This window comes from Talpa occidentalis, unplaced genomic scaffold (genome assembly GCF_014898055.3).
Source record: "Talpa occidentalis isolate TD23 unplaced genomic scaffold, MPIMG_talOcc4v2.1 talOcc4.10, whole genome shotgun sequence".
Classification (NCBI taxonomy): domain Eukaryota; kingdom Metazoa; phylum Chordata; class Mammalia; order Eulipotyphla; family Talpidae; genus Talpa; species Talpa occidentalis.
In genome coordinates, this window is record NW_023600993.1 from 76059432 (window position 1) to 76085071 (window position 25640).

The following is a 25640-nucleotide window of genomic DNA, read 5'->3' on the forward strand; positions in this document are numbered from 1 at the left end:
GAAGAGAAAAAGCAGAATTGAGGCTAGGGGACCTGAGAAAGTAAGGATGAAGTGACCACACTAGAGAGGGAATGTAATTGTCAGCATCAGGACCAATAAGAATGGGCAAGAGCCTGTGTGGGTGTGGAGGGGACTATAGTAGGCAGTTTCTGAAATGACTTTCCAGGGTCCCTGAAATCTCCTGAAATTCATTTTTTTTTGTGCAATCCCCTGTTTGTGTTTGAGACACAATAAATAATTTGCTTCTAACAAAGAAGACATGACAAAAGTAGGATGTCACTATGATTAGTTTACAAAAGACTGTTTTGTCTTATTCACACTCTTTCTGGCTTTATTCACTTTGCTCTGATGAAGCAGCTGCCCTATTTAAATTGCCCCAAGGAGAGACCCCCGACCTGGGGAGGAGCAGAGGGTGCCCTCTGGCTGTCAGTCTAGTCAATAATCAAGCCAGTGAGCCTGGGAGCCAGTCCTGGTTCAGCCACACCTCGAGAAGACATTTGGTTGAGTTGAATAAACTTAATTGCACCTTGTGAAAGACCCAGGACTGGAGGTGCCTAGTTAAGTTGCACTTGAATTCCTGACCCAAAGAAATTCTAAGATAATACATATCTGTTTCTTAAGTAGCTAAATTTTGAAACAAGAAACTTCTACAAGGAGGATGATACTTCACTAACATGGAGATGGCGGGGCACAAATGTTTTCTGAGATTAAAATCCCAGACTCATGACCCAGGACTCTTTTTCCCTATGCTTTGTTGATTTTAGAAACTTTTCATAAAAAGAAACCTCTTTGCCACCCCTTTCTTTCACTGTTTCCTTGAGCTGATTAAAGAAACATGACTTGATTTTCAATTTCAAGCCACTCAGGGGGGCATTCCAATAGAAAACCGGCAGGAAATGAAAGCCATACACAGCAGGCAAGGCAGATGCCTCTGAATTTGACACGTAGGTGAAACACACCTTTCCTTTCTGTATATCTTGCTCTCTTTTGATTTTTCATTGGTTTTCAGAAGCCTAGGAAGGGGAAGTGGCCTCTCAATATGAAATGAGCCATTCAGCAAATGCATTAGCGCCACCCAAATACTCCAATGATAATTAACAAGAAACTTGGTGAAGGGAATTTTAAGAAACCACATTATCTCTCTATTTATGTTTGAATTATGGAGGGATTTAGCAAAGCTAATACCATGCCGTGAACTGCGGCATAAACCTCCATGCTAAACCTTTTTAGCATGTTTTATGTGAAACGTGATTACTTATAATTAAATTCTTTTCACCAGTCTTCTTGCTGTGAGAAAAACAATTTATAAAACTGCCTTTCCACAAAACTTGTAGGACTGAGGAGCATGTAATGTCCCGATAACTAACCCCACTCTATGTTTACTAGCTAAGGCTGGGTTTTCCAGAAAACACCTTCCAGAGTAGTGGAAAAGAGAGCTTCAGTATGTGAACTTGACTCCTCCTAGGAGTCAAGGGAAGGCTTAAGTCAATCCTAGGTAAGGTTTGTAGTCATGGTGGCAGGTAACTGATCCCCTGCCAGCCACTCAGAGATGCAATGCTCTGAATCTAGTCTCCAGCTCTTGTGGCCTTTTCATAAGGTCTTTGAAAGTGCAAGCAGACCGCTGCATTTAGTTCAAGGTTGAGGCAAGTTTTTCTCTCTGCTTGAGTTTACCTTGCTTGTCTGTGAGTGAAGAAGATAAAAGCATATTGTTTGGGTTTGTCTGTAAGTGTTACCTTTGAAACTGCTCTCCCCTTGCAGGTGGATCAGCACCTCCTCCATGGCAGCTGTGGTAACAGAGGGACACTCATTCTCTTCTGCAATTACCATGAGATTTGAGGCTTATTGCACTTTCATTCATGCAAACATCAACTAGGTAAGTGAGAAATTCAGTTCATCTTTCCTTCAAATATCTATCTCAGGGAATCTGTACCTGCTCCTCTAACGACAGAAATACTATGAATCTACCAAATTAGTATTTCATACCAAATACTATGAATACTAACCAAACTATGTTTTGCTGATTCATATTGGATAAATATTCACAGTACAAATAGATGCTTACATTGATGACTATGGCTTGAAATTCTGGGCATGCTTAATTTCTTCCTTGTGTTTTGGTACTGGGGAAAGATTACATCTTTTCTTGACTCATGTCTTATATTCTGAGAAGTGATGGGTTACATGGCATCAGGGTCAGTTATTGGTCATGCAATAAAATACCTAGCGATGAGACAGAAAGCCAACAAAGATCCAATGGTGGTACACAGAAGTGTACACAGAGTTTTGAAAACAGAAAGTCACATTGGGTAGTAAGACAGAAGGCTGACTGTCCACTGAGAGTATGTGCCCCTGCTCAAGAGTAGAGGTAACTCTCAGCAAAGGAATCTATTTCCCAGTGATAGATTATCAAGGCATGATCAATGCAAGCAGAAGTTATGTGTCCCTTCTGACCTGGAAACGTTAAAATATCAGAAACCCCATCAGCCTGGGTCCCTGAATGACTGCATGGAACTGACCACTAAGAAATCTGAGGGTGACAGAAGTTAAGTGGTGTACACAAGTTCACAGCCAGAAAGTGGCAGAGTCATGACTCAAATTTGTCTTCTGATTCTCAAGGCAAGAGCTCTTTTGGACAATGGAATAGGAACTTCTACCCTAAATCACTGTGGTCCTAGGGATTGAAAACCTGTACTCTGGAATCTAGACAGCCAAAGTTCCAATCCTGTCCCTAACTCTAGTAAATGTGTGACTCAGACAAGTTACACAACCTTATTGTGTAAAAAGAGGATAATAGTAGTACTACCTCCCAGTGCATTGTTTTAATGATTGACTATGTTAACATTAGCCAAATACTTAGAGAAGTGCTTGGCTCACTGTAAGCACTATGCAAATGCTTGACAAAAGTAAATAAAATCAGGTGAAGACTGTCTGACTACCAGCTTTATCAATCCATACATGAACACCAAGGCAGCAGAAGCCTCAAGCTATGACCACAGCCACCGGGTGAGACCTAAGTAACCCCTACCCTTCATCTGATACCTTTATACCAACCTAGATAATCATGAAACGAGAGCCCAGAGGCCCCCATGACTTTGAACAAATGGTATTGCTTCCATTCAAGAGAAGCTCAAGACTATTCCCATCATGGCTTCTCCAACTGCCACAGAGAAACCTTCTGCAGCCCAACCCCACACCACTCTGACCATCTCTTAACTGGACTCATTTTGTCTGTGTCCACCCTTCTGAACCCCTCTATTAGACCTTCTGGACTTTCACTCCATGATAAGCAATCTCCTTTAATTTTCAACCTCTTTTCAGAATATCCTTTTGGCCTCCTAAAAGACACACACACACACACACCCCAAACAAAAATAACCTGATCCTTTCAGGATGAAGTATGTTCCAACTGCTATATGGAGTTTCTAGTTATTCTCACTCATCATTGAACATTTAAACTTCTAGCTCAGTTTTCTTCACCATCTACCTCCTTATCCTTTTGGGTGACTTCAAAAACTATGCAAATGACCTTCCTAGCTGCTTATCTCCTCACTGGCACCAGCCTTTTTTCTTTACTGTCCCTCAATTGCCTTAATGCTTCTTTCCTAAGATTTTTTTTCCTTAAGGAAACTCTCTTTCTGGGTTTCTATTGACACCACAATCCTTGGTTTCCTCCTACTGCTTTGGCCACGGTCATGGACATGGACATGTTCTTACTCTGAGTTCCCAGTCCATTTGGATATTTACCTGCTCATCATCTGCACTTCAAATTCCATATGATTGATATACATCCATGCATTTCTATGGCCCCACTTCATAAAACTGGAAGTTACATTTAATTTCTAACTTCCCGGTTCTTAAACTTGAGCCATAGCACATCCTGTCTACTCTGTCTTAGAACTTTGCTTTACATCTGTCCATTCCTCTGCTCCCTGGCTGGAGTTCCTTCACCTATTGCCTGGATTATTTTATTATGATAATGTCTGTTCCCTTAACTCTCATTCTCCACAAAACCAACAGAGTCGTCATTTAAAATCTCTTTAAAGACTCTGATCACAGAAAAGGGAGGTTCTTTATTATGACCTATTCTATAAGTTCATGTATTACTTTTTTTTAAAGATTTATTTTTTTATTTATACAAGCACTGCGTACTTGTATAAAGACTCTGATCACAGAAAAGGGAGGTTCTTTATTATGACCTATTCTATAAGTTCATGTATTACTTTTTTTTTTAAAGATTTATTTTTTTATTTATACAAGCACTGCGTACAGTCAGAAGCATGCGAGGGTGAGAGAATTCACCAGAGCCAGAGAGGGGAGCAGAACAGGCAAACTGACTAAGTACACTGCTGAGGGGAGCAGCGGGTATGGCAGGAGAGATCTGTCACGCCAGGTGGGACCCTCGCCAGTGGCTGGGTGTCAAACCGGTGCTGCAGAGGCTGTGGGAAGGTTTGCAGCCCAGTGCTCAACCACTGCACCACCAGGGGAGGCCCTCATGTATTACTTTTGCCCTTATATGCTGTTCTCCAGTTTCTTTCATGTTCCTTAGTCAAGTCAATTACCTTCCTAACTCAAGGCTTTGATTTTTTGATTCCTTCTGCCTGATACACTCTCCTCGTTGTTCACAATTTGACCTATTCTTATTCCCCAACTGGGAATTTAAGGGTAGCTTTTCAACCAGGTCCTTCCTTGGTCATACTTTTTTTAGTTGGTATTTCCAGGTATTCCCTCTCTTTGCACCCCGTTTGATTATGCTACCACCTACTACAAATCAATGTAATTATTCATGCCTTATTTTCAATCTCCCCTTCTAGAACATAAGGTTATTCCATATTGATACATATTGAAATCTAGCAGAACCTATGAAAACAGACTTTCACTATGTAACTAGTGAGTAAGTGAAAGAAGGGACTCATGGAATGATTAATCTGTGGTCAGGCCATACTTCATACTTATATGAACATTATTTCATTTATCTGACTGCAAGGTGACTGTTTCTGAAATAAAAGAGAATTTAATTCACTCAGTTTCTTTTTAACTTCTCTAACAACCTAATAGCAACTGCAACATCACAGAGTCTGGACACTTTAGATGCACATTTGTTCTAATTGTCTGTGGCAAAGCAGAACCATGAACATTCTTCAAATTGTTCGGAAGGAGGGGCTGTGTGACTTTGTGAGAGAGGACTGGCCTGCGAACCAACTAACCTGAATAATATAATGGCTTTGGGCAAATCCTTTCCTTTCTCTGGATTTGGGGTTCCTCATCTGTGAAATGAAGTGTTGGGACTTCATGTTCTAGTTTCTTGCCAGTAACACAATTCTCAGACTTGAGTATTTGCAACCTGCCGTCTAAGCAGAGTGATATTTTGAAGTTGGGGGGAGGGTACAGGGCTTAGATCAGCCCTGGTTCAGCTCTGTACACAGACATTAACCCCTACCTATCCCATGGGAATATATCCTGGTAACACAAAAGGTGCCCCACTTAGATTGCTAAGACCAAGACACAGAACCATGCAGGGGCATGGTTAAAGCCATCCTTCTGCCAGCATCTGGCTTAAGATAAAATATAGCCAAGTAAAAACCTTTCTCAAATCTCAAGTGGGAGACTGCAGATGGCCTCCTGATGTTGCTCCAGGCTGAACACTTGGGTTTTGCGGGTGCCCAGTTTTTCTCTTCAAGGGTGTCTGTGTTAAAGACAGCTGCTGCCATCCAGGAAGGCTGCATCTCACTGGCAGGTTTCCACAGCACTTCTGCTTACATCGCATCTTAAGTGGCATGACAAACTCCAACCCAAGGGAACAACAGACACATACAGAAGCCCTTCAAGTAAAGTAAATTGAGTTAATGGTTTGAACAACTTGGAGCAACCATTCAGAGATCCAGAGAAAAGACACAGCCTCCTTAATTAGTGGCCAGCTCTTTGAAGTTTGTTTCCCTCTTTGCTCACATCTGAATCCTTTGTTCACGTTAGGAAGGTGGGAATCCTGCTCTTCTAGGCCCCAAGGCACACAACTTTTCCCTTGTTTGGGGCCAGGCCATTCTGTAATTGAGTTTCCTGGGTCTGCATGGACCCACTCTCCATTTCTCCCCCCTTCTCTCCATTTCTGAGCAAATGTAAGGTCGAGGACATCAATGTTCATTTTTGGGTTACCCCAGAGCTTAGCACTGGGCCTGGGCTTGGAGAATAAGCTGTAAAGAACCACTGTGCGCATGGGAGCTGCACTGGACTGTACTTCAAGGGAACAAGGCCAGCATGGAGAACTTGGAACAGAAAAGCTGTCTGCCACAGGTACCTTTGAAGAGTCTGGCTCTTGTGAATTCCATGTGCTGTCCATACTTAGAGTCACTCTCCGTGGTATTTCAGTCTCTCTAAACATTTCCAGTTTCATCCAGTCAATGCTAATTCCCCAGATTTATCTCATTTCATAATGTCTTTTGACTTGCATGTTTTACCTCCATCAAAACCTTAGCAGGAAAATCACAGCTGTCTCCAAAAGGTAGTGAAGGGAGCAGAAAGGAAATAATCTATTCAATAGTGGCCTTTTTCCAGTCAAGTGTGAAGTGCTGAACCTTTCAAGAGTAATGGATGAAACAGAAGTAGAAGCTACAAGCCAGGTGACTTGGCCACATTTTAAAATATTTTATCCCTTGTGAACTGATTCACAGTTATAATAAGTGTTTGAATATCAAACAGGTCATTATGTATTGTTCAGTTTTTAGAACACTGGTACTTTTGATTGTAGGTACCTCTTTCTCCAACACCTGGTCAGCCTCCAAATTAAGTTAAAGCCATTCTTTATGTTGTAAGTAATTTGACTTGCATGTTGTAGAACTGTTTTTTCTCTTAAAGACATACTAATGCTCTTAATTTTCTGGTAGACATAAAACAACTCCATTCTTTCCTTACCCAGTTCGACTATCTTTATATATATTAAGATTTGCATGCGAGGGGTATGTGAAGGAGTGTGGCAATGTGGATATTGGGGGACTGCATGTAATTGATCCAGGCATTTAGTTAGGATGCAGTCCTTAATAAATGTTCACTCTATGGAAGGGCAGGCAGCTCCACATATGTTAATGAGTAATGGGATATGAACTTTGCCATCTTGCTTGATTTCAGCCAGGTGGTCCTCTAGTGTGAAGTAGATGGCTTCTCATTAATGACTTTCCCAAGACCTTGCAGAACCCAGGGAAAGGGTGAGAGCATAAAAACATAACTCAATTAGTCCGAAAAAGTCATCATGTCTAATAGAAGGTACTCAGATCAATGGCTGGACTTCTGGTGTTTGGGCACATGTAACCACAGTGATGGAATGTTCATCTCACAGCTCTGTCAAAGGTATTCCTTTTTTATTTTAAGTTATTGCTTCTCTTTATTATACGTGATGTCCTATAAAGAAGATATATGTCCACAATTGAACTTTGAAAGAGGACCATGAGGCCAGTTCCATTTAAAGGGAATGAAGTCAAGCAGTAAATTTGCTGGTCACTCTTTTCATATGGATGGTATCTTAGCCAGCAGTTGGTCTTTGATGTTGTAACAATAGCACTGGGCCATGGAGGCAGAGGAGGATCCTCATAACACTGAAGCTAGTCCACATTCATTAAATTTTGGAGACTAGTCTGCAGGGTAGCGCACATCAGGAAGTGTAGACAGCAGGCTTCAGGACTGCTCCTTTCCTTTCCCAGTAAAAAATGGCCATCTCGTCTACACTACTGTACTGCTTGCTGTGGTCTTCATTTTATTTTTAATTGAAGAATTATATGCATGCAGAAAAATGTATTTTGATAAGTATATAGTGGAATTTCATAGCCAAATATGTCTGCATAAGTAAAACTCAGATGGTAGGATACTACTAGTTCCCAGATGGCCCCTGCTGCTCCTTCCTAGTCACTTCCTTGTTGAGGGTAGCTAGTGTCCTCTTCTCCTACTCTGTTTAACAGTATAGCTTAGTTTCTTCACTTAACTTCACTTAAACATAATTATCCAGCACCTTCTCTTTCATGTCTGACTTCTTTCATTTAACATTACATTTGTGCAGTTGTGCACACTGTGGGTAGTTGCTGTTCATTCCTAGTGTGTACACTTAGTGTCTTACTCATTCTACTGTTCACAGTAGACTTCATTTGACTTCATAGTAGACTTCATTTGACTTCATTCATGAAACCTTAATCAGTTATGTGTGTACATGTGTATAAGGCCATGATGCAAAATGTGATTTTAACAGTGGGTCTTGGAACAGGGATTTGAAAGTTGCTGTGTTAGTGTATTTACAGGAGTGGGGAGCAGAGTGGAGAATTTTTTTTACATCTACTCTTGGTGGGTCCTCTCGACTGCTTATTCTTCATGCTGCTTTGTCCTGACCAGGCTTTTCTGTGCTCGCTTTGGCAGCACATATACTAACCAGGCTTTTCTGAGCTAAGGCCCTGCTGGTGGGGGCCTGGGGACCAGGTCATATTCTGATGCAATGTTCCAAAACAAGTGGAGACAATCTACTCGCCTCTATTTCTTATGGCACAGGCCCTCTTATTTCAAGCTTGTAGGAAGATTTATTAAAGAATTAAGGAAACAATGAGAGAAATAGTTTAAACCTAGATGCTTAATTTTACTTTTCCTAAAGTCCAAGGAAAGATCATCCTGGATTTAAATCCTGGGAGGGGCCACTTCCCAGATTATTTGAGTTTATCATTGGGTCCCTGACCTCAAGGCTACATCCCTTGTTGCTGCAAGGCTCTCCTTCCAATTTTAAGCTTGCAAATATTTATTCATATTTTTAAGAAAATTCTATCCTGCACTCACAGAGTTCCTTAAGTTCTCACTCAGTTGTTTATATTTTTTAAAGGCCAGCCAGGTTTAAAATATCCATTTCAGATCCAATACCAGGCCATCAATCACTTCCCCTCCTCCTAGCACTGACCATGCAGTTTCTCCATGGAGACTTGGAGTAGGGGTGGCTTGTTCTGTTTTTTTCACTCCTTACCCTCCAATCTTGGGGGTATGTTTCACTAGGAAGGTTCTCAGGTCTTTGAGTGTATAGATGAATATATTTCCTTGGTATGTATACCCAGAATGGGATGCTGTTTGAGAGGGTGTGAATATATATTCTGTTTTAATAGTTATTTTGGAAAAACAACTTTCCAATGTGTTTATATCAATTTATCTTCCTAGGTACTCTACATTCTCACCAAACACTTGGCATTTTTAGTTATTTACCTACTCATTTTGCCATTCTGCTGGGATCATATTATGATTTCACATTTTTAGTGGCCTTAGCTTTTTTAAAAGTTAATTTCCCTTTCTATTTTAGTTATCTATCCAGTCAGTCAGTCAGTGCTCAATTCTTGACAATCATCAAGCCAATAAACTGTTAAGAAAATTGAAATGAAACTGGTCCCAATGCAAATGGCCAAGAGGTATATGAGAAAATATTCAGCATCACTTATAGTCAGGGAAATACAAATCAAAACCACAATGCGGTCCCACCTCACACTGGTGAGAATGTCCTATATTAAAAACAAAACAAAACAAAACAAAACAAAACAAAACAAAACAAAACTGGTAACAACAACAAATGCTGGTGGGGTGTGGAGAAAAAAAGGAACCTTCTCTTACTGCCAGTGGGAATGCAAACTTGTCCAGCCACTATGGAAAGTTATGTGGAGGATCCTCAAAACACTAAAAATGTATCTACCTTATGATCCAGCAATTCCACTTCAAGGAATATACCCAAAGGACACAAAAACACTAATTCAAAAGGAAACCTGAACTTTTAAGTTTATTGCAGCACTAATTACAATTGCTAAGATATGGAGACAACCTAAATGCCCCCAAACAGATGAATAGATCAAGAAGTGGTATATATACACAATGGAGTACTATTCAGTAATCAAAAAAGATAAACTGATGCCATTTTATAGCAACATGGATGGCGCTGGAAGGGATTATGCTGTTATGAAATAAGTCAGAAAGAAAAAGAAAAATATTGGATTATTTCACTAATAGGAGGAATATAGGGAAATTGAACAAAGGCTTAGTGAAAAAAAGACACAACTAGCAGGCAGATTATAGATCTGAGACATACAGCAGGGGAGGGGGGAGGTATGGGGTCAAAACAGTGGGGGGAAGAGCACAAGGGATTATGGTGATGGTTCATGGGTGATGTGGTGCTGGGAGATTTATGGGGACTACACCTAAGGGGAGAAATCAAATATCATACAAAAATGAACAATGACATAAGAAAATAAAAATAAGCAAATGTGAAATTATTTTTAAATTAAAAAAATAAGAAACTGATCCCAATTCAACATTTGGGGTGCAAAGGGAAAAGGAGAAAGAGGGTTCTGTAGAACACACCTGAATTATGAGGTACAACTTATCAAAAACAAGACACAGGACAAAGTTCATTGGGGATACAGAATAGCCAAGGACTTGGGAAGATTAACAGAAAAAGATCTGGAATGAGACTGGGCTACAAGCTGATTAGACTTTATCAATGTAATGCCATAACTGAAAAAATAATGTCACATTATTATTCTCAACTATGTGGCACATTTTAAAAGCTCAGAAGACCTTGAAGAAATGGGGTTGGTGTCACAATGAGAAAAGGAAAAATCTGATCAGGCAGAAAGGAGAAATTCTTCTGGCCAGTGACAATAATTAAAAAGCAGATTATACAGTTCCTAGAACTTAGGGAACTCCTGTCCCCAGGCAGGTTGTATTTTTCTTGTTATGTCTGGGAAGAAAGGTAGGAAAGGGTGCCCCTTCTTCGGCGAAAGTGGTTGCAGGCTTAAATTGTTAAAACTCTAGGAGTGATGAATAACATATTTGTGGGCACAGTTCCATCCCCACCATGGAGCACACGGTTTTTAAACATTGAAACTACACAAGGGAGACTATTGAGAAAGAAGAAGAGAGGGACGTGTGTATCTTGACTCAGAAACAACTTCAGTGGGTGGAGCCCCATGCTGATGGAGCAAGCCCCAGCTTTTATTCAGCTCTCAATTCTCAGAGGCAGGTTCCTTTGGCCCAACTCTGACCTGGAGCCATACTGGCAGCAGCTCCACAGCATAGCCCCAGGTGATGGTTGGGTCCCCCTGGAAACATGCGGCACAACCACTAGGCTTCTCCTTCCTGGGACGTGTTCGCATAGGGTGTGGGTGGTGAGGAAGTCTCCGTTTAACAAGGAGGCCAGTTGCCCTCTCTTTGCTATGGCCTGTTGCCCTCTCTTTGCTATGGCCACACTTGCCTTTTCCTTGCCTTCTCAAAGAGGCCACGAATAGCCTTTTTAGAAGCATCCCTAATGGACATGAGTCAGAATGTGTGTCAGCCACATGGAGTCAAACTGGACTGCATCAGTTCTGTGATGTTTCCCTCTATATGAGGTGCTCAGCACAATCAAATGTTAAACCTCAATTTCATGACATTGTTCTGCTTTAGTTCTCTGCAAAATGGAGATAATTTCCATGGGCTATTATGAAAGCTAAAGGAGTAAATCCTAAGCCCATACAGCAGTGGCCAGCACAGAATAAATGCTAATACTTATTTAGTTTTTGTATCATCCTCATCCTCCTCATCATGATATTATGAAGGCAAATTTCAAAAATTAGTAGAATTATTTTACTAGGGTATCTATTCATAGATAAGGATAGATAAGTCTCATTGAAGGGATAAGTCTCATTGAAGGGACATACTACTCTATAATACCATCACCCATACTTAAACTTTTATCCCATTTTATTGAAAAGACACAGAAGGCAGAAAACTGTGAGACTTTTGCCTAAAGGTATGTATGTAAGTGAGAAGCAGAAGTGGAGGTGTAATTAATCCAAAGCCTATTCTTCTGGCCACTCAGTTGGGTCTTGTGCCTTCTTTTCATTGATGGGATGTTAAAAGGTATGACCCAAGCAAAGGTTAAAGAGTATTTGTCCATTTGGACTTGACTTTGCCTTTTGTTTTTTCATTGTGACAAAAGAAATGCATGGCAGGTAATCTGTAGGTTGCAGATAATGGCAGATACATGGAACCAATCCACAACTTGGAGTCAACTTGGCCTAGATCTACTGAACCCATGTGACCAACAGACCCATGAGCATGAGAGTCCATGCTTATTGTGGTACAGCAATATTGGACAATGGCTAAGTTAAACTTGACCTATACTGAGTGCTTTTTGGGACTGCAAATTGCAAGAAAAGCATACATCAAGACTAGAGCTTCCCTCAAACTATAATGTGCATATGATTAACCTGGGGACCTTGTTAAAATGTAGATGTTCATTCAGTAGTTATGGGTGGGGCCTGAGATTTTAATTTTATAATGAGCTCTCATAGTCTGGGTACAAGGACAAGAAGTCAGCCCAAATTTCTCCTCATTATTTCTGGACCATGACTGTACCTGTTATTATTTCTGTACCTGTTGAGCACCAGGTTGGTGGATGTGCCACCTTAGATGTAAGGGAAAGACAGTCCTTGACCTGCATGAAAATGCTGCATGGATTTCTCATGATCTGCACTTTCCTAATGTCTTGTGTGGCCACAAGGTCAGGCCATTTCCAGGGCTAATAATTGAAAACATTTAATAATGAAATTTTCCCTTTTTAATTTTTGCCCTTCCTATTTCCTGGCTTCTAATTAATTTTGGGCTCAAAACCAGTACTAGATTTCTAAATCACAATGTGACTGAGTTCCTACACAGGAGATACAAAATCTATTTCTGGTTTTCTTAATTTCTATTATGTAGGACATGGGGACAAAAGATGAAGGGGGCATTGGACAGCAGTTTGGAGAGGAAGCAGAGACTCTAACCCGTTTTCTTGTACAAGACCTAATTTTCCTAAATTATCAAGACCATCATCACCACCATCATCTGCGGAAATAAGCCTCATGAGACTTTTGTACTTTGGGCATCTTGAAAAGATAAGACAGTTCCTTTCAAATAGTATCTGTTCTCCTTCTTTTAGCTTTTTGTAATATATTGCATACCACACACCTGTTTTAACTGTTAGAAAATATCATTGCGGGACTCAAATTTGACATTTTCCATTGGTGTCCCTAGGTTATCACAATTCTAAACACATTATGTGAGTATGTTAAAAAGACTGTCACAATTTCCTTATAAGCTAAACATATACCTACTATATGACCCAGCCAAAGTACTCACAGAAGAGAAAAGAAAGCACATGTTCTGAATGTTCAAAGCACCTTTATTCCAATATTTTTATATTGAAAACAACCTAAATGTCTTACAGCAGATGAATGGATAACATACCATAGTAAATAATACAACAGAATACTGATTGACACTAAAAGGAACAAACTCTTTATGCACAAAACAACATGAGTGATTTTCAAATTATTATGGTGAGCAAAGAAGTGACCTAGAAGTCTTATATTAGTCTTCATGTTGTAGTTCTACTTATATAAAAATCGAGGAGAAGCAATAACTAATCTATTGTGACAGAAAGCAGATCAGCAGTGGCCTGGAGATTGCTGTAGAATGTGGGAGCAATCATAAAAGAGCTCTAGGAAACTATTGGAGAAAGTAAGTTTATTCAACATCTTAATGGTGTGAATGATTTTATGGGTGTCAAAGATTGTTCACTTAAATGTGTACAGTTCATTGTGTGTAAATTATACCTCAATATTAAAAAAAAACATACATATAGACTGCCAATTTCCCCTTACTCTCTCTCCATCACTATCTCCAAGGAGTGAATGGGTGCCAGGGAATGTTTTCTCTTTGTTTCATTGGTATTGACATGAATATTGAATCTGGATGCCTGTGGGATTAAGTTAACACCTGGGTGGGCTATGACACCATTTCCACCATTGTGGCATTACTGCATCCTTCATATAGAATCTACTTGTTATTTTTGAAAAGAGAGATGTTGTGTTTAACAGGAAGCGAACTATTGCATTCACATCCTATTCGCCTTTTTCCAGGTCACTGCGATTGAACATCTGGGGCTTGGGGGTGTGTGTCCAAAACTGCCAATCTAGCAGGCCAGATTGCCAACCTTGAAGATCACTCTTCTTTTCTATGGGCTCTGTAGCACTTTCCCTTCCAGAGAAAAGAGGGGGTGTTGCTCTCTTTTGCAAGTACATTAGTCCAGGCAGTGTTCTATGAGAGGTGACTCAGTTTATTAAAATGTGCATGGGTCAGACCAACAGGAAGAAGGGATAGTTAACCTACTGTTTTTACTTCTACTCAATTTACAGAAACAACTTTACAGCGACACATGCTGGTCTGTACTTGGGGAATTGATACTAAACTATATTTATCCAAGCACCTTGGCCTCTGCCTTTTCAGGCATTAGATGACAATCCCACACACCTTTCAGGACTTCCCATTGTTTCTCATCCTCCTACCTAAAATAAAATAGGAAACAACCCTGGGATCAGGCTCTCAGGAAAAAATACCGGTTAACTCTATAAACATCAGGAATTTGTAGTCTGTACCTAGGTCTGACCTTTCCAGTTCTCCTAATTTTGGGATTCCTTTCTCCCCAACTGCTTTGGGAAGGCATAGTATAGCTCGATTCTTTTGTTGTCCATTCCTTTCTGGAGCTAATAGGGTTCTTTTGTTGTTGTTGTTGTTGTTGTTGTTAACTACAAGAAGTAACTGTTGGTTCATATAAGCTCTACCTACCTGTATCTTCCTACCTGGTTGCCACCTAATGAAGTGGTCACTATCACCAGTGCTTTGTTTAATTTTCATTTCCCCAGAAGCAAACCCTGAGACAAAGAGCCAATGGTATATTTGAGAGATGAGTTTAGGAAGCTCTGGTAAAGGGAGAGGAAAAAAAGGCAGAAATGGGAAAGATTATGTTTCAATCCAGTAAACACAATAGGCAGAGAGTATTTGGTCCCAAGAGGAATCTGGGCACTAGCATATTGGCTTTATTAGCATTGCATACATCTAACCTCTGGACTCTTAGGCCACAGAAAGAAATATATGAGTTTTCTATCTTTTATGTATCTAGTTTCTTATGAAGTTCTTATGGAAGTACAGCTAAGGCTTAAATAAAATGCAAAATAAGACTTGTTTTTTTACCTAGTAACATACTCTCTCACTATTTCTTTAAACTCAAAGTATATCATCCTGTGCATTAAACTGACACCCCTATCCCATACCCTAAATATTCTACCTTCTGGACAATAAGTACTGACAGAGATCTACTCTTAGCTGTTACTGGAGAAAGTGAATTCATCATCATCCTTTTCTTCATGACACATAAAATCCTAAGCCAAGGATTGCAGAAAATGTTTTCAGAAAATTAGAGAGAAACAAAAGAGCCACAGAAATCACTAAAACATTGTATAGTAAGAGCAATGATGACACATTAAAGAAACTGAAATAATTGACTTGGAGAAGAGAGAGGAACTATTAAACAATAATTTTCAAATCCTGCATGAGATGCTTCATGAAAACATGGCAGTCACCTGCTCATGATTACTGGGAAGAAAAAGCAAACATGAATTAGGATGTAGTGTAAAAGATTTAAAGGACTTATCAGAGGAAGAATATTCTGACATTAAGGATGTTCAAAAGATACTTGTATGAAATATAAAATATGGTTGTGGGATTTGTTCCTTTGTAGACTTTAAAATGTAAATAGAGGTGGCACAGAGGTTGAGCCCCAAACTGTGAAGCTGTCCGCAGCCTCTGCAGTGCTGGTTCGATTCCCCGCCGGCCAGGGAGAACCCCACATGGTGCCTAGCCCGCTGCTCCCCTCAGCAATGTCTTCAGTCTATCTGCCTGTTCTGCTCCCCGTTCTGGCTCTGGTGAATTCTCTCACCCTCCCACACTTCTGACCTGTACCCTGGTTCTTGTATAAATAAATAAATCTTTAAAAAATGTAAATAGATTCTTCTTTACTCAGTTAAGAGTGCTCATGAATTCTGAAGGTGACAAAGCCTCAATGTCTTTTCGAACAAGATGAGGAGACTGAATGGGGGTGGGAGGTGGATGTTGCACAAATAATCAAACTTTTTATGGTTTGTATACAGGAAATAAAATTTTAGTGTTTCAGATAAAGGTGATGGGCCAAGTATTTTCATTTACTTCTTTTCCTTGTCAAAACTGTACTGAAAAGGCAGACAAAATATAAAAATAAATTCACAACAGAAATGCAAAGTTGAGAGGGAGTTACGTACAGAAGAAGAAATAATTTCTGGTAGAGATGAAACAAATGGTAACTGAAGGTAAAAAGCATTACATAATAGAGAAAGTGAAATAAAGATCTCTAAAGAGGGTTTCCCTAGGGGAATTCCCATAATAATATCAAGAACAGAGGCTGTGTCAGTTTCACTACTAGGTAATTACTCACAAGAAATGAAAACATATGTCCTCAGAAAGGCTTATAAAAGAATGTTAACATGGTGTATTCATAATATACAAAACACTGGAAATTACCCAAATGTCCATTGATAGGAAAAAGGATAAATCACAGGATAGTCTTACAAAGGACTACCACTCAGCAATAAAAAAGAAAAATCTACTAATATGCACACCGACATAAATGAATCTCAAAAACATTACATTGAACAAAAGAAGCTGTCACACACCAAACTGCATATAGTACGAGTCCATCTACATGAAGAAGTGAAACAGGCATAACTAATCTGTTTAGATAGAAGTAAAACATTGATTGTCTCTATGTGGAGTGAATTGCTTATAAATGTGCACTTGAGATGATGGGGATGTTATATCTCCTAATTTTGATGGTGGCTACATAGGCATATATAGTTGGCAAAACTGGAAGTGAACACTTAATATTCATTCATTTATTATAAGCTAATTACTCATTAAAAAATCTTTTAAAAAATGAAGACAAGAAAGAATAGAGAGATATTCATTCATTTATTATAAGCTAATTACTCATTAAAAAATCTTTTAAAAAATGAAGACAAGAAAGAATAGAGAGAAGAGAAGAGGCAATAGAATCTAAGAAAAGAAAGTAAGGACTAGAGACTGATTAAAAAGTAGAAAAGATAGCCCTGGGGTTACAAAAGCTGAAAGAGAGTGCCAAGATACAAACATGTTAGAAAAAAACACAAAAAGATGAAAACATGAGAGGAAAAAAAACTAAAAGATGTGAAAGATATATGTTTAAATTCCAATTTAGTTTAGAACTCTAACAGGAGTTCTAGGATAGTACAGGGATATTGGAAACAAACAAAGGAATTGCCAATAAATTTTCTCAAGCTGAAGACAAACTTGAGGCTTCAGATTGAAAGGGTTCACTAACAACTAAAACCCTAAATCTGAATACAACCTGATTTAATTTCAAAATATTATGATAAAGAGAAAAATTCCAAAAGCTTCCATTCTAAAAAAAATCACCTCCAAAGAAATAGCATCAGAGTTTTCACTGAAATGTGCAATGATATAACAATATTAGACTATATCTTCAGAATTCTGAGGGGAAACAAATAGAACATAGCCAACAGCCAAATTAGCATTTAAGTGTAAAAACCAAATAATGATGTGCTAAAACCTTGGGATCTCAGCCTTACCCTTTGATAATACCTTTTTGAGATAACATAAAAAATATATATTCCAGTAAAATAAAGGCTAAAAATATGACATGAGTAACAGCAGCATCAGTAGCAGCAGGTATATAAGCAAACCTTATAGTTAAGTCAAAATAACTACTGAGAACATAATAAAACTGCTAATAAATGACTCTTAATATGGATATAATAAAAAGAAAGAATAAAAAGAAGGGAGAAAGTAATAAAGGAAGAGGGATAATCAAATGCTAAATATTTGGATGATGTTATAAAAATTTGAGCACTGTAAAAGAGGAAGATAAGGCATGTTAGACTCCAATGGTGGGCTAGGTTATAACTACTGATTTATATAGTATTTGTAGAATAACAGAAAAATTTAAGTTCAAATATGTTAAAAGTTTAACAGTAACAGAAACTGAACATGTAAACTTTCAAAATGTAAGGGAGCTCAAACAAAATAAAATACTCATAAAACATTTAATAAAGCACTTTGCATTCAGTGTTATAATGCAACATTAAGAGGTAGATAATATATATTTATTTTACAGGTGAGAACATTTAGACAAGAGAGGCTAACTCATGTCAAAGTCACACAGATAGCTGTAGGGTCAGAGATGGGTGGGTAAAATGGGAAAAAAAGCAGAAAACTGAGAATACAAAGCAAAATGAAAAAAACCTTGAACTCTATCAGTAATTACAATAAATATAAATGAGTTAAATTCATTTATGTATTGCATGGAAAAAAAATTTAGCCACTAGTTATTAAAGAGAGAGATTTTAATCAAAACAGGAAGAGAAACATTTGAAAATAAAACTTGGAGGAAAAATCACCACAAATATCAAAAGAAAAAATAAAGGAAGAGCAACAATCTTAATATTAAACAAAAAATGTATTCAAGAAAAAAGGGAATAAAACATTGCAAAAGCAGCAATGAGAAAAAAGGAAAAGGAAGCATCACATTTCCTATGATCCTACTATAAAGCAACAGTATTTAAAACAGCATAGGCGCAGGGGTTAAAGTCTCAGCACTATCAAGCTATCACCAGCCACTGCAACAGGAGTTAGATCCCCAGCCAGGGATTAACCCAGCTGAACTCTCCTGTCTTGCTCCCTGCTCCCTTCAGCAGTAAATTTCAGTGGATCCACCTGTTTTGCTCCCCACTCTGTCTCTGGTGAATCCTCTCACCCCCTGCACCTCTGGCCTACACCCCAGTTCTTGTATGCCTAAATAAATAAAAATAAATCTTTAAAAGAAAACATAGCATTGGCCTAAGAATGGTAACATTGATTAATGGGACAGGATTAAAAACCCAGAAGTAAATTCATGTACATACCATCACCTAATCTATGATGAAGGCAGGTATCACCATACAATGGGGAAAAGATAATCTCTTTAATATATAGTGTTGGAAAAATTGGAAAATCACACATAAAAAAATGAAGCTGGATTACCTGCTAACACCATGCACACAAATAAACTCTAATGGATTAAAGATTTAGATATAAGAACTGCAACAATAAAATACAAGAAAGAAAACATTGGCCATATGTTCCATTATACCAACAATAAATATTTTTTTGGGGACTCAACCCATCTGTGGCAAGGAAATTAAAAACAAAGATAAGTAATTGAGATTGCCTTAAGTTAAAAATCTACGCAGTAAAAGAAAATTCAAGACAATGAGACACTTTATTGAACAAAAAAAAAATGTTTACAGAAGGTAACTGGTAAGGAATTAATAGCTAAGATATATAAACATATTATATAATTCAACATTAAAGAACAAATAATTAAATTAATAAATGGGAAGCAGATATGAATAATTTATCAAAGAGGATATCCAGAAGGTCAAAAGGCATGCTCATCATCACTTCTAATAAGAGAGATACAGATTCAAAACTACAATGAGATAGTATCTCACACCTGTGAGAATGGCATGTATTAAAAGACTTCAAACAACATGTGTTAGAGAGGATGAGGAGAAAAAGAATCCTATTACACCACTGGTGGGATTGTAAAATGGTCCATCATTGTGGAAGTAATCTGGATTTACTTTAAACAATAAACATAGAAATACTGTACAATCCAGCAACCCCACTTTTGATGAAAGTATTAATAAACTCCCCCTTATCTATTCTACAATGCTAACAGAAGCATTATTTACAATAGTTATGATATGGAAGGAGCCTCACTGTCCATTGATGGATGAATGTATCAAGATATGGTATATACATACCACGAAGTATTATATAGCTATTGAAAGCATGAAATATATAATCATTTTCAACAGAATTGAGGGGTCAAGGGCCAAAAAAAGGGAAAGGAAGGACACAAGGAACGATGGTGATGGATCATAGGGGCTGTGGTGAAGGGAGAACTACAGGGACTATACCTAAGGGGAGAAATCAAATACTGTCCAAAAAATTAACAAAGATGTAGGAAATAATAATAATAATAGTAATAGAAAGCAAAGTAGTCTGCAATTCTAAGCAAAAAATGGTCAATGAAAGTGTTAGAACAAAATATGGTTTTGACCATCTTTGATTGAGGATATCTTTCTTAAATAAGAAAACCAAATCATAAGGGAAAAGACCCAAAGTTGATTACATTTAAAATACAAAGTTTCTGCACGACCAAAATAATGTTAAAAGACAAGTACAAGATTGGTGAAACTTTTACAAAGTACATGAAATAAAAGGTCAACATGGTGGATATTTTACAAAGATAGGACTGGAGTAATTGCTCCCAATCCTGTATACATGAGCTTTTGCAATGTTATTTTACTGGTTCTCCTATAAAGGAGGAATCTGAGCTGCCCAAGCAATTCCTTTGTCCAATAGAATGTGGTGGAAGTGACTGTGCAAAATGGTCAAGAGGCCTTACAATTTCTGCTTAACTCTCTTGCTGCTTTGAGTCCACCTTATAGACCTGTGTGCAGACCCTCAAGGATGAAAGACTCTGTGGAGAGAGCCTAAGTGACAAAGAGCAGCAACCATCAGACAACAAGTGAGGTCATCATGAACCAATTAACCCACGTCAAGCCAACAGGTTGTAACCACATGAGTAACCCTAAGATCAGAACAAGAACAAGATCAGAACAAGAATCACCCAGCTGATCCCAGGGCATGTTGTTAACATAGAATCTCAATAAAAAATGAAATGATGATTGTTTTAAGTCACTAAGCTTTAGGATAGTTTGTTATGTACCATTAACTAAGTGGGACAGTTGTCCATAATTTATGAAGAAGTCCAGTAAAAACAGCAGATAGTACCTCAAAACGGTCAGATAAGTCATGAAACAAGCAAAAAAAAATGTTGTTGAGTCAAAGTTACTGACTTGAATCAAAGCTGGAAGAGACTTGGTGATGAACTGGAACAAGAGCTTGGACTACACAAGCAACCGGCCCGGATCTGAATACTGGGCCTCTCACCACAGCTGTGTGGTCTTGGGCAAGTTAGTCAATTCATTCTGGGCTTCAATTTCCTCATCTGTAAAATGGGTATATAAATTCTTTCTATCCCATAGGTCTTTGTTAGGAATCTCACATTCCTTAGTACAAAGCCTAAGAGTACAAAGATTAACACATTTGTATTGAGTACAAGTTAGCGTTGCTTGAAGCACTGAGTAAAAGTTAAGCTATTTACTGAATGCAAGGGGAATAAAAAAGATATATCCTCCTGTATGCTGAAACTGATAAAAAATATGTTAGATCATGTTCATATAAATATGTGTGTATAATGTATATATGTATATGTATATACACATATATTCATATTTGACACAATAGGACATGAATATGTGCTTGAAACTATAATTGTTAGACTTTTTCTCTCTTGTAGCCAGCATGATATGATGACTTTACCAAGAATTGGAATATAAATTTTCTTCAAAGATTTTTTTTAACACCATAAATTAACAAAAAGTATTAAGCAGCTTCTACCTGCGGACCTTTGGAAGTTGCAAGTTAATAATTCAGTTTTTTTGTTTTTTGCAGGGATAATGACTGTGTATAATTCAGGGCACTTTCAAGGAGATTTAAAATGTTAATATATATGAAGTGCTATGAAGACTGCCTGACATATAAAAGGCACTTGACAAATCTCAGCTACAGTAATTATCTTTATTCTTACTATTATTTTATTGGATGTCCTTGATATGTTAAAATCAGCAGATCTTAAATAAGGGTGCATCGCTTTTTAAATAACCCCCCAAATATACTACAACTTTAAGTTGTGATGTACTTCTTCGGTCAGAGATACTAAGAAAATAATGCATATAAGGATTGATTAGGTTCCTAGTTGCAAAGAATGATTTTAGCAGCTTAAGTAATCATAGAGTCAGCAGATTGAGAGAGAATTTAAGATGGGTGAAAAAACCATCCAGTAAAGAGAAAGAATACAGGGTCCTGGTTTTGTTTTCAAGAATGCCTGATACTAGTGAATCCAGTTTCTGGGGCTGGAAACAAGAGACAAATACATGTCTTTTGCAGACCTCCTCCCTTGGCAGTACAAACTTGTTCATTTCAAACGCAATGCCTTCGTGGAGTTAGAGGGCCAAAGGATAACTTCAGTCAAGCAGAATATAAAACTTTTATAATAACAAATTACCAAAAAAAAGTCAAAATATAAACTAAACTGTTAAACTCATTATTCTGCCTGGATCAGTATACTGCATGGACAGAACAAGGCAACATTATCACAAGGTAAACTGAAGCTAGTGCATTAGTAACTACTTGGGATCCAAGATACTCCTAGGAGCATTACTCTTTTTGAATCCTCATTTCTTTTGCCCTCTTGGGGCAGCTCTTCATCCAAAGGCCCTTGTGAGAATTTAATCCACTTCCTCTTTGCAGTTTCCACTTCCACCAGCTGCTTCTCTCATTACCTTACTGTTCAGGCCAAAAAAGGCCAACCCCAGGTTATTCTAATGATAGCAAACACCTCATAAAGAAATCTGCCAAATTTGCTTTTCCATAGAACATCATTTTTATGGCTTTTCATGAGTCCACGAGGAAAGAAAGCATCATGAAAAAATATGACTTCCAGAAATCTTGAAGATATTAAGAATTATTCCCACAGTGTTAGACTGGCAGATGCACCACAGTCTACAGAAGGTGGTACCTTCAATTCGGAAACACAAAACTTCTGTCACTCTACCTGTCTGCTCACAGGAGAAATTGAGAGGACCCCCAAAAGATAGGCCATTTTCATAAATGTCCCAAATTTAAAAGGACTTTGGGGTCTAGGGGTATTCTTTCCAATTCCGAGTTTTGTATTCGTGTACAAGATTTTTAATTTGTGTTTGAATCTATGACACCTTGGCAGAGAGAAAACTTGGTATTATGAATCAATAGTTTGCAATGTGTGACCCTTCGCAAGTTTCCTAACCTCTCTGCACCTCAGTTTTTGTGTTTGAAAGGGGGCATATTAACAGTATAGTATCTCATTAAATCAGTTAAATTCTGCAAAGCACATAAAATTGCCTCACATAGTAAGCACTATGGAACTATTTAAATGTAAATTCTTCTCTTTTTAATAGTAGTTTTCCCACTACAACATACCTAAAGATGTGAAACATGAATCAGCAGGGTCAAAGATTGTAAAGTCCTTTGGGAAGATGAACAATGCTTCTCTCCACATTGCAGGTTACAGTTTTTGAGCGGCTAATTTAAGGAGGCGTTTTAGGAATCACAGAATCCCACTGCTTACTGGGAAAATCCCTGCTGACATCTACCCAAGCTCCAAGCCGACAACCACACCTCTAAACGCAAGGAAGGGCGCTTTCCAAGGCAGCGGCAGACAATCTCTACCGTGAGTCTGTCGCCCACTATACCCTCGCGACTAGCATCCCTTCCTCTGCCTCGGAGCTGAAATAGATCAACAGAATCCTATCCCTCTGGTGAAGGTCACAGAACTTTGCTATAAGTTTTAAAAATACAGATAACCCCTGCGCCAAACAAGGCAGGTGCCTGGACTCAAAGCCTCCGCGGTGGACGAGCTCCGGGGTGACTGGAGAGACCCCAGAGGGACACCGGGGCTCCGGAAACACGTGGGAAGGGATGTCTACCCCTCCTCCTTGGGAAGTTATTTTCTGACGCTTGACCTTGCTTCCGAAGGCGTCCGGGATGGTCTGTCTTCTAAACTTTGGGGACCACATCCTATTGTAAAGTCGCCTTCCACCCCCTTCTCCCTCAATGTTACTCAGCCTCTAAAAGGCAACCGAAGACTGGCAGCACCCCAAAGAAAACACATACACACGCCACACTTCCTTCTCCCACCTCTAGCCTCGCACCCTCAGATACCTGATTTCAGAGCGCCCCGGAGGAGCACGTCTGCCAGATCCTGGAGCCGGGCTCAGCCTCCAGGCACAGACCCCGGCTTCGTCTCTACCTTTGAAGGGCTGCCCCAGCAAATCTGCTGCCAAAACAGTTGCTCCACGGCGGGGAGGCGGGGACCCGCCTCCTCGCTAGCATCTGGCGCGCCCGCTCCACACCCCGCCGCCCGGGGCCGGCCGCCGCGCGCGCCCCTCTCCGGCAGCGCAGCGCACTCACCTGCAGCAGGGTCCGGTTGGCTTTGCCGGCGGCTGCGTCCGCCTCGTCCGCCGCTCCGGAGCCGCGCAGCACGGTGATGTGGAGCGTGAGCAGCAGCAGCCCCAGCAGCAGCAGCAGCTCGGCCGCCAGGCGCACCATCCTCTTGAGACGCGCGGCTTTAGGACCCGGCGCGGCGGGCGGCGGCCGTGGCGCCGGGGGAGGAGGAGTCGGAGCCCGGGAACCCGGCGGCGCGGCTCCCGCCTCTGCCCCCGCCGGGGCCCCGCTGCCGGAGCCCGCGGGGCTGGCGCTGGGTGCGGCCGGGCGCGCCGGGCCTGGGGAGCAGGAGCCGCCGCCGTCGCCGCACCACGGCGGAGCCACCGCGGGGCCGGGGGCGTCCAAGCCGGCTGCGGAGCACACCCCGGCGCTCCCCGGCGGCGGCGGCGGCGGGGTCGGGGTCGGGGGGCTGCCCGGGACCCGGACCGGGCCGGGGACCACCCTGCGGGAAGGGGGTTGCGGGGGCGGCGGCGGGGCGGGCGCAGCCGAGCCCCCGAGCGCACATGGGCGCCCCAGATGTGGCCGCGGCGCCGCAGCTGGAGCGGGAGCGGCCGCCAGAGGAGCGCGGGGAGCAGGAGGAGGAGAGAAGGAGGAGGAGGAGAGGGCGGAGGAGGGCTTCAGTGGCAGCCCGGAGTTACCTCCACGCTCGGCTCCCCCGCCCTTGCCGCCCGGAGCCACTCACCCGACGAGCCACCTCCCCGCCTCCCCCGAGTTCCTCCGGGCCGTGGGCCGCGCCGCCCCGCGGTGGAATCCTGGGGTGAACCGGCTCCAGATGGGGTTCCCGGGCACACGGGGGTTGTCACTGTTTGGAGGTGACCTGGGCGCCCCTCGGGAGTCCGCGCCGGCTTGCCGGAGTGTGCCGAGTGCGAGCCGCTGCTGCTGAGGTCGCTGTGGTCGGTGAGGGCAGAGCGGGGTGTGCACTGAGGCTCGGGGCTGTGGGTGGGTGTGGGTTCCCGGGCGAATTAGGGAAGCTTTATTGACAAAATGGAGTTGGAGTTGTCATGGAGAACCGAGGGGGCTCCGGATAAGCCAGGTGTCTAGGACTGTGCGCCCTGGTCTGGAGCAGGCGTGAGTGTGTGAATGGAGGGAGACGATAACGTGTCGTTCCAGAAGAGTCTTGACACTTGTCCTGGGCTGTGGATCGCCCGCTCCCAGCGCAAAATACGCTCACGGGCGGAGACTCCCGGTGGGACCTGCGGCGCAAGGCGAGTCCGCTTCGCTGGGCTTGGGTCGGGTCGAGCTCGCAGGTGTCACGCTCGGACGAGTGCCCTCCGCTCGGGCGCTCGGAGCGTAGGTGGGTAACTAAGGGTGAATCTCAGCTTAAGCAGTCGCGGGTCCGGGGGCTCATCCCGGGGGCGCCGCGCCGGGAGGGCACCTGGGGGCTGCCGTCGCGCAGCCGCTGCTCCTGGGCCATCGCCTCATGACCGCGCTGCAGCCTCCGGCTCCCGCGCGCCGCTCATGCCGTGCAAAGGAGCAGCTGGCGAGTGGAAGCCTTGCTGGGTCGAGCTGAGGGCTCCCGGTCTTCACTTCGGACGCAAGAGCGG

At 41.0% G+C, this 25640-nt stretch overlaps 1 protein-coding gene across 1 annotated transcript in view; it reads right to left on the reverse strand.

Annotated features, from left to right (window-relative positions):
- The window catches only part of ISM1 (isthmin 1), a 78388-nt gene extending 54187 nt beyond the window's left edge, over window positions 1-24201 (reverse strand). The window contains exon 1 of the mRNA XM_037494587.2: window positions 24064-24201. Coding sequence (XP_037350484.1) covers window positions 24064-24201 — 138 coding nt within the window. The remainder of the gene's footprint in view (window positions 1-24063) is intronic.
- Window positions 24202-25640: the final 1439 nt, after the last annotated feature.